General features: G+C 43.0%; 1 protein-coding gene across 1 annotated transcript; it reads left to right on the forward strand.

Moving 5' to 3' along the window:
* The first annotated feature begins 7,537 nt into the window (after positions 1-7,537).
* On the forward strand, positions 7,538-8,542 carry LOC136503691 (putrescine hydroxycinnamoyltransferase 1-like). Its single transcript, XM_066498684.1, has 3 exons — positions 7,538-7,549; positions 7,645-7,825; positions 7,929-8,542. Exons 1-3 carry the CDS (start codon positions 7,538-7,540, stop codon positions 8,540-8,542), a joined length of 807 nt encoding a protein of 268 aa, XP_066354781.1.
* Positions 8,543-10,572: the final 2,030 nt, after the last annotated feature.

Here is a 10,572-nt window from a genome sequence, read left to right on the forward strand (position 1 = left end):
CAAAACTTAGATGTGATAATGTAAGAGGAAATCAAATGACAAGTTGAACTAGCACTGAGTAGCCAAAGTTAGTCAACATCAGAGCATGGAGTCAACATTAGCCCCCCTTAGATAAGAAGCAGATGCGCTTCCACTGAGCTCCCAAATCAAGATGATGCATTACAATGCTTCCCCGTGGATGACATCACTGAGAAGATGACGCCATGTGAGCTGCACATTCCCATGGGGAATAGCACAGTCGTGGTGGCTACTAGTGTTGTTTCTCCTATGGACCCTGACAAGACACCAAGAAGCCATGGGAATCCAATTCCACCTGGTTATTATAGCGTCTCAGTGGATAGAGTTGTCAAAGACTATACGGAAGTGGCTCTTGACTTTCCTGGAGGTGGTGGGGAGAAGACCCTAGGACAAGCAGAGCATTCATGTGTTGTATGCCACAAGCGCACTACATCATTATTCCTAAGGTGCCAGCTAGGGTACCGTCGCCTCCTCCTCAACTACCTCATCATAGGCGCACTTGAAAGTCAACGAAACAGTTTTTCAATCATTCTCAATTATTGCATTGGCTTCTCACGTAATAACCATTTACTCTCAATCATTTTTGTACTCACAGGTCTCCCAACCTAAGTCCAGTTCTTCCATCCCCTGATCATCAGAGTGCTCTGGATGATGATGATAAGTTCCATGGCACGGCTACATCTCGATCTCCTCCAAGGCGGTCTCCCCCACCTTCGCCTCCCGTGCTGCAGAGGCATAATAGGAGGTCCCCACCCCCGAGGAAGTCCTTGGTGAAAAAGAAAGCCAGCCGTAAAACAAAGCCCCCTCCGGAGAAGCTGCGTTACGAGAAGTCTGAAGAGGAATCAAGAGCGGTGGTACAAAAAGATGTGGATGCATTCTTCCAAGGTGTAGCAGAGACATGTGAGGCATGGAGAAACCTGCCAAAGCCGATGTTCCTACATGCACAAGAACTAAGGAAAAGGGTCGCCACCATCGAGAATATGTGGCGTGAGGCATAGAAGCCCCCGCCATTATCGGACTATCACCGCTGTCTCGACAAGTCATATAAGGCGTCGTAGAAAGTGAAGAGAGCAGGGAAAGATGTTGCATAGCTCGGACAACAATCTTTGCAATCAATGGAACCGCTAGTTGTTCACGATGATTGTATAAACGCACAAGGCGGTACAATCGATATGAAGCAACTCAATATTTTGATGGACACAACAGGTCTCACACCGCAACAACTCATCGAGGGGGAGGATCGCCACCAAGAGCCAAGTGTGTTGATATACTCAAGACCTATAAGTATGGCAGGAGTCTTGTCAACCCTAAGTCTAGGTCATCACTAGGTACGCAAATGTACTTGTTAAACAAGTGGTACTTAGATGCGTGTAGGAACTTAGATGCGTGTAGGAAGGGCGAGCAATGGCTTCTTGTCAGAGTTAAACAAGAGCATTACTTCCATGGCGATGATATTGTACATGTTGAGTTCAATGAATTGCACCAACTATTACGCCGGGAGGCTCTCGACAAATCTCTCCTCAGCTGCTGGTGTTCGTAAGTGATTCTTTCTATAATTAAAGTAACCTGCATGTTAGTTCGTTATTTATATATAATTATCCTCACACTATATATATTCTCTTGTACTATATATATGCAGATATGAGATGCTGAAACACAAAAACAAAAAGATGAGTGATGTTGGTTTCATAGATCCGTATTGCTTATTCAAGGACGAAATTACTCCATATGCTAAATGGTGACCTCAAGCGGAGAAGAATATGTTGAGGTTCCTAGATAACCAATATGACAAGGCAATGCTACTCTTTCCCTTTAACTTCAAGTGAGTATTAATGTCTTGTTCACATTTTATTTTGCTTACTCCATGTTGACTTTAATTAATGAGTTATGCATGCATATAAACATGCAGCTTTCACTGATTACTAGCGGTCATCGATATGCCTAAAAGTCATATAAAAATCTGACTCACTGAGAAAACCCCAAAAAGATTACCAAGATATGATAGATGTTACGTTCTTCAGAGATAATTTGGGTCTCGCACACTATATAGTCTCTAAAGCCATTTTATTGATATCATGGGGAATAATAACTCCATTAATTTATTTTCTTGGGCAGTGCTTGGGCTACATTCACTAAGAAACACCGTGGTGATTGGAACGTGCCTCTAGATATAGTCAAATACCTAGTAAGTACTTGTTAGGCCACCACATCTTTATTTAGTGCAATTCATTATTACCATGCTTGATTGGTTGATGATGAATCTTTTTCTTGTAAAATGGTGTCTGCGGCAGGAACCGAGGAACAACTTATGTGGATACTACGTTTGCGAGTTCCTCATACACTTGATGAAAGCAAATGAAGAGGTCCTCGAAGTACGTAAAAAATATACACAACTTATTTATTACCATTGCGTTGATATATATATTCATACTTTTCCTTTTTCATTCGAATTGAAGCATGAATGGTCGCAACAAATTGTCATACGAAGTGACCAGACTAAAGCAATTCAAGAGACATTAGCATGATTCCTGATGGATCAGATCATGAGTCCCAATGGCGCGTACCACTATGATGGAAGAAGAATATCTCCTAGCCATGAAGATTACAAGCTTTTTATTACTTTATGTACATATTCCATACATGTACAAGCTTTTGAAATATTTGTATATATAGTTTCATACATTTTAGTGTGTTATTTATATATAATGCTCGAACGGAACTTTATACTTTTGGACGTATATTAGCAGTGCAGATTTCATATACGAAAAGCTAATTGAAACCAAAACGAATTGAAATGAAAAGAAACCATAAAAGAAAAGGAAATAAAAGGAAAAAAAGATGCTTTAGTACTGGTTAGAAACACCAACATGACTAAACGTGCCAGCCCTGAGACAAGTTCTGAAGCCCTATTTAGTCCCGTTGATGATAGCAACTAGGACTAAATATCCACTTTCAATCTCAATTCTCAGAACCAGGACTAAAGGCTCCCTTTAGTCCCGGATTCACAATATCCCGGTTAGGAAACCAAGACTATAAGAGTTTTCCAACCAGGACTGATACTCAATCCTGCACTAGTGTACAAGCACGTGAAAATTTTCTCTATAGTAGGTAGTAATGATAGTCCGATCTTATGCACTGGATATTTATACACATACATAAATCACGTGGCCTGAATTCAGGATAGATCTTCATACGTTGTGCGTCCCCATCCAATTTATTCTCACCCACCCGGCCACCCACATGTCCTCCTTGTTCCACAATATATTAATTGGTGGCTGGTATCAAACAGTTGGACGTTGTTTGTTATCAGTGTAGCACGGCCAATAGTAGAGAGAAGTGTTTGGTTATTAGCTATTTCCTGTATCTGAAATTATAAGTCACTCTAACTTTTCATCTCAAGTTTGACCAAATTCATATAACAATATAATAACATTTATGATATCAAATAAGTATTATTAGATTCTTAAATTATATTTTTATAGTATACCTATTTAATGTGACAAATCTTGGTAATTCTCTATGTACTTTTAGTCAAACTTGGGATGTTTCGACTCTATAAGAAAGTTGAAACGACTTATAATTTGGGATGAATGGAGTAAGTTGTAAAAGCCGAGTTATACAATAGTAATCTCTTATTTGTCTATAAGAAACTTTTTATTATTACTTTTACCATGTCTCACGTTCTCTTTCCTAATCCTCCTCACATTCACTTTAAGTATGGACCTACCACTGCATATGCTTCCATGTCAAGCTTGCTGCTTGCATGAGAGCCAAGCTCTCTTTTTTTTTCTCATACACATCAACATCTGCTCGGCTATAAGTCAATTATTATGCTTGCTCTTACTATCTTCGTGAGGCCATCGCCGTTAGATTCCAATGCTACAAAAATGCACTTAACAGCTAGCAGCGACCGCGGCATATAATAACCAAACAAAACAGTCATTTCTATGAAAAAGGAAAAACAAACCAAGGTAAGTATTATTTAATTGTCACACGGGCTCGTTAGTATGCGCTCGAAAGCCAACTAAGGCTCCATGTCGAGTCCTTCGTGGTGTGAGTGTTTTGGGCGGAGGGGGCAGAACACTTGATTTCATCTTCCTCGTCATCCCCGCCGCCACCCACGGCCCCGCCGCAGCCGCACTTTCGTCGGAGACACCGTCGAAACCCTAGCACAGTTGTGGCACCCTCTTTCACCTCCCCGATCTTCGGCTTACGTGGTGAGCTCCGACAATGGGCGCCCCTGTCCCAACCTGATCCGGACGCCTCCACCGTCGTCAGGGCCCCTAAACTGTCCTGCCACCATCCCCACCGTCTGGTCGGCTCTCCTCCCCCGAACCCTCTTCTATGTCCGCCGGACTTAGAGAACAAGAGTGGGAGAGGCTGGATTTACTGTAGAAATCGAATCGAGTGTTGCACGCTCGAGAAATACTTGAGTGTTGTTTAGCGTTTCTCTTTATTTTTATATCACCAGAAAAAAAAATCGCATGTACACCGTGAAAAAATTACAAACACCTACGACACCAGGAAGCACGTGAACTACGGGATTCCGTCCGGAGACTCGCGCATAGGACACAGAACTACTGCACCTTTTCTATTCCTGCTGCTTTAACTGTCTCCGTTCTACAGCTTGTTCGCGTGTTGGTTTCAGCCAGCCCAAACCAGCCAGCCAACAGTGTTTTCCTCTCACAACAAACCAGCACCAGCCAGCCCAAACCAGCTCAGAAACTAACCAGCGAACAGGCCGCTAATGTCTTGCACGCATAGAAGATTGGAACAGCAGGCCTCTGGAACCGATGTTGGTCTATGACATCTACTCGGTGTGCAGGCGAATCAAGTTTTCGGGAGCGCATAGATCTTGCGCGACTGCTCCTGCTTCTTGGTGGTCGTGCTCGTCTTCCATGTCCCTTCTTCCCGATAATGAACGCCTACTTTCTAGTGGTCATTCACGGGACTACACGCACAGTGTACATCTTCCTGCCATGACTGACGATCACGACATCGAGCGGCCCACCATGTCGACTGGTGAGAATGGTGGCATCGGTGCCTCCCGGCACCAGTCCCGCCTTAGGGTGTACCACTGTATTCACTGATTTTGGTGTTTTCAGTACTGTTACAACGATCAATATGTATACCAAAAATTGCCTAAATATTTAACCGCTGGCAGTGGGCCCATGTATATGCCTGTGCGATATGATAGCGCAAACGTTGTCACAACAAATAAAAGCGTTGTGTGAGTGGGTGGGCATCGGACGCCACCCTCGACGAGCTAGAAAACCCTGCCCTGTTGGATGAGCTGCGGCGGATGCTTGTCCCGTTGGCAGACCACACCGGCGCCTTGGCCATCTTCCAGACTTCCAGGTGACGCTTCTCGCCGCAACACGCAAGCATTCCCTTTCCGTGTCATCATACCTCCCAACGTTGATATCCTAGTTGTCGACCATGCAGGTACACTAGAATGGAATCTAGTTTGTTCGCCTCTTCACGTAGAAAACATCGGTACAGACGGAATTAAAAACGGATACACCGTTTAGAAGTTATAGCATTTTGAAATAAATATATTGTATTTTTAATGACATCAGCAACATGGAAAAACGTGAAGGGAGAGGAGTGGGCGGTCACAGGCTGGTTGGATCGTTCGCCAGATTATTTCTGGGTGAACGTTCACTGGAATGGAATTAAGGTTATAAAATCCGGCAGATCAGCCCCACCACGGCTGCACCCACCATCCACCAATCGACCTGTCGTGGCTTTGCCTAATGGCAGTGGAGATAGTCGAGTCATGCATGGTGCCGCCAAGCGAGGTGACGCCCAAGCACCGGCTTTGGCTCTCCGTCTTCGACCTTGTCCAAGGCAGGACCTATACTCCCTTGGTTTTCATGCACCGCCCCTGCCTATACTCCCTTGGTTTTCATGCACAGCTCTGTCCAAGGCGCTTGTTCCCTTCTATCCCATCGCTGGCCGTCTTGGATCGGGCAGCTCTGGCCGCCCTGAGATCCACCACTACCGGGCACCCTCTCTTTGCCGAGTGCCTAGCCCGAAATACACTCGGTAAAGACTTTGCCGATTGCCGCACTCGGCAAAAAATTAATCGGCAAAGAAGCTTTTGCCGAGTGCCGGAAAAGCACTCGGCAAAGATTTACACTCGGAAAAATGAAAATGCGAAAAAACCCCAAAAATAATAGCAATTTTTTTTCGGGGGAGGCCGCCACCGGCGAGCGCCCGCCCGTCTCCATCGAAGTCGCTGCATTTTTTGCGCAAAATTCACGGCTAACGCGGCCGGCAGGATTCGAACTAACGACCTCCCCCTCGCGTATCTGCTGCTCTACCACTGCACTACACTGTCACTTGTGTCTAGATTCCGTTATCTATCCTCATATATTATACTAAACCGAGAGTAAATTGCTTGTTTGAGGCCCTAAACGAATTCAAATAAAAAAGTAGTCGACTACAAAGTTTTATAACTTTTCGATATCTACAATTTTCATTTAGGAAGTTTTTCCATCTGAGGTCGTTTGAAAAATTCGAATTTCAAATTTGAGAGATTCAAACGTAGTTTTGCATGATAAGATGATTTCAAATCAAAAAGTTGTCAGCTACGTAGTTTCATAACTTTTGGAGATCTACAAATTTTATTTAGGAAATTTTTCCATCCGAGGTCTTTTGAAAAATTCAAATTTTAAAATTTTCAAATTCAAACGTCGTTTTTGCATGAGAAGATGATTTCAAATCAAAATGTTGTCAACTACAAAATTTCATAACTTCTCAAGATCTACAAAGTTTATTTTGGTCATTTGTTCATCCGACATAGTGGTAGTAACATTGTTCACAAATCTTATATATCTCTCTTCTACTTTCATGAAACTAGTATGAGAGAGATGTAGATTTTATGAACAACGTTATTGTCGCTTTGTCAAATGAAGAAATTACCAAAATAAATTTTGTAGATCTTGAGAAGTTATACAACTTTGTAGTTGAAAAGTTTTTCATTTGAATTCATTTAGGGCCTCAAAAAATGCTTTGAAAAAATGATTTGCCGAGAGCAAAAAAAAAAAATGCACACGGCAAAATGCCTCTTTGCCGAGTGCCAAAACAAAGGCACTCGGCAAGGACGCATTTTGCCGAGTGCCAAAAAATGGCACTCGGCAAAATACATCTTTGCCGAGTGCCAGAAAAAGGCACTCGGCAAAGACGCTTTTGCTGAGTGCCGAAAAATGGCACTCGACAAAATACATCTTTGCCGAGTGCCGAAAAAAAAATACCCGGCAAAGCCATCTTTGCCGATTGTTTTTTTTTTTTTTTTTGCCGAGTGCCCGATAAAATACACTCGACTCGGCAAAGCCTTCGGCACTCGGCAAAGTGCCGGTTTCCGGTAGCGCACTGCACCTGCGATGGGGTAATCTTCGTCACAGCCCGTGCAGACGCCACCCTCGACAAGCTGTAAAACCCTGTCCCATCTGATGAGCTACGGCGGATGCTTGTCCCGTTGGCCGAAGCCAGCAACCACGCCGGCGTCTTGGCCATGTCGTTCCAGGTGACGCCTCTAGCCGCTACGTGCAACGGCGCAAACGTTCCCTTTCGGTGTCAGCGTAGCTCGCAACGCTGATGTCCTAGTTGTCGACCACGCAGGTGACGTTCTTCAAGCGTGGTGGGGTGTGCCTCGGCACAGCAATCCACTACACGGTGTGTGACGGCCGCGCGGCTGACGACTTCATGAAGATGTGGGCTGCCATTGCAAAGGGTGACAGCGAGGCGACCACATCGTTGCAGCCATGCCTCGACCGCACGCTGCTCCGCGTCACCGCCGGCAGTGCGCTTCCAGCACTCCGAATACCCCCGGCGTGGCAGCATACCGTCGACGACGACGAAGGCGGCATTCAACACTGCCGTCTTGCCCATTTCCAAGAACCAAGTCGAGGCGCTCAAAGGCGCTGCCGGCGCCAGCGCCAGCAAGAAGGTCTCCACTTGCAGCGCTGTGATGGCGCATGTGTGGCAGTGCTCATGCAAGGCAAAAGGCATAATTGGAACGGCAGACTCACGGATTTATGGGGTGGCTTGCCTGCGCTCGCGCATGTGTCCCCCGCTCCCCAGGTGTCTACTTCGGCAACGCCATCGCCCTTACATCGACGACGCTGCAGTTGCTCGGATGAGCGACGAGCACATATGGTCGCTGGTAGACTACTTGGAGCTCGCCATGAACGACGCACCGGGACTGCACCTGGGGCAGTGGGCCGTCCCAGACACTGACTTGCTTGTCGTGAGCTGGATTGGGTTGCCCCCGATCGACGTGGACTTCGGCTGGGGCCGGGCATCATTCGTCGGCCGGGCCATCCTCAACCAGAGCAGCTTCCTGTACCTTGTGCCTAGCCCAGACGGCGATGGCCAACTCAATGTCACCGTTTCTATGGAACCACATGCACTGTCCAGGTTCAAGGCGCTGTTCTACAAGGGCCTCAAGCATTACTCCCTGGTGTCACAAAAACATGTTGCTCAAGATGCGCGTGTGCTCAAACACGCAAAACTTTAACAAGAAGAAAATGTATCGACCTCTTTTCGAAGGTACTTTCACAATATTGTGCTGTATTGGATATGTACTAGATATATATGTAACGTTTTCAAGAAACAGTATTCAAATGTACTACTTCTACAATAAATTATGTTTCATAGATATAGTAATTCCTAATGCTACATTGTAGGGAATAGCAAATATGCGTGTGCGTTGTAATGGGAGAAAAATAAGCTATCGAATATTTACTGAAAACGAGAACAAAAATGCTAGATATTTATTTATGTTTTATCCTTCTATCTATACTTAATAATAAAGAGGCAAAATTTCTCTTCACCTATTTTTTGTTCGGCCATCCCTTAACTAACTTTATAAACGTGGAAACCCGCCTATAGCCTTTCTCTTTATATAAATAGGAATCCTAATCCAATTAGATCTCTCTGATTTCGGGTGATAAAGATGCAAAATTTCTCTTCACCTATATTTTGTTCCGGCCATCCCTTAACAAACTTTGTGAAAGTGGAAAACCTCCTATAGCCTTTCTCTTTATATAATTAGGAATCCTGATCCAATTAAATGTCTCCGATTTTGGGTGAATAGGAATCTTAATCAAAATAAAAAAAATATAATAATATGGACAACTAAAAATCTTAATCCAATTAGATCTCTTCAACTCCGAGTAACCGGAATAGGAATCTTAATCCAAATGCAAAAATATAAGATAGTCTGCGGTACCTTTTTTAAGAGGCAAAATTTCTCTCCACCTATGTTTTTGTCCAGCCATCCCTTAACTAATTTTGAGAATGTGGAAAGCGCCTATAGCCTTTGTCTTTATATAACTAGGAATCCTAATCAATTAGATCTCTCCGATTTTCAAGAGATAAAGAGGCAAAATTTCTCTCCACCTATTTTTTGGTCCGGCCATCCCTTAACTAACTTTGTGAATGTGGAAAACCACCTATAGCTTTTCTCTTTATATAACTAGGAATCCTGATCCAATTAGATCTCTCCGATTTTTGGTGAATAGCAATCTTAATCTATATAGGAAAAATATAATAATATGGACAACTAGAAATCTTAATCCAATTAGATCTCTCCAACTCCGGGTAACCGGAATAGGAATCTTAATCCAAATACAAAATATAAGATGGTCTGCGGTATTTTTTTCTTTTTTCTGTTTTTTAGCTTTCCATTGTAGCTACGGCCGGCCAGCCAAAACCAAACGGTCACTCTTTCTTTTCTTCCTATTAATATACGATCATTTCTGATAAAAAAAAGATCCTTGATTTTTTATCTATTTTTATTTTTATATACATACATATAGATGAGCTGCTACCACGCTAGCACATATATATCCATACGTAATATTAAAACAAAACATGTTTAGATAGTTTCTCATTCTGTATATGAACTAGAGGATTGTGTGATTGTGTCTCGATACACGGAGTACATGGAGTCCAGTTCTAAATTAAATTAGAGTGTACAACGTGATCACTGATTAAAATCTTCAAGTTTCTCGTGCAAATATGTGTAAGTGTAGCGTGTGTCCAGACGGAGTATGAAAGTCCGGCCTCAGCGTCCGAGTCCAAGAGAAATTAAAATGCATGATCATTGGATAAATGTCGAAGCCATCAGTTCCCATACGAGTTATTTAAGTATGCATTCAGATATTATAAAATGAATTGGAACACAAGACTAATCTAAAGTCTCAAGTTATTCTTATAACTGCATAAGTTGTACGTCCCGTTGCAACGCATAGGCATATTTGCTAGTGAAATTTAAAAGCTACAATTATATTATGATGAGCATGACATCCATATTATAAATTAATGTTAGCAATAACATGATAATATCCTACTAACATCGAATTAAAGTGCAACGCTGGTAGATTTTTCTCCCATGAACAGCACAAAAATATTTACTTGTATATATTGTAACTTTAATCTTCATAGTTAAATATCGAGTTCCACAACTCCATTTAAGGATCCATAGAAATATGTAGTTTTAATCTTTGATTTAAGTCGATCAGGAGTTAGTTGCTAATATATCAG

This window comes from Miscanthus floridulus, chromosome 14 (assembly GCF_019320115.1).
Source record: "Miscanthus floridulus cultivar M001 chromosome 14, ASM1932011v1, whole genome shotgun sequence".
NCBI classification, from domain to species: Eukaryota; Viridiplantae; Streptophyta; class Magnoliopsida; order Poales; family Poaceae; genus Miscanthus; species Miscanthus floridulus.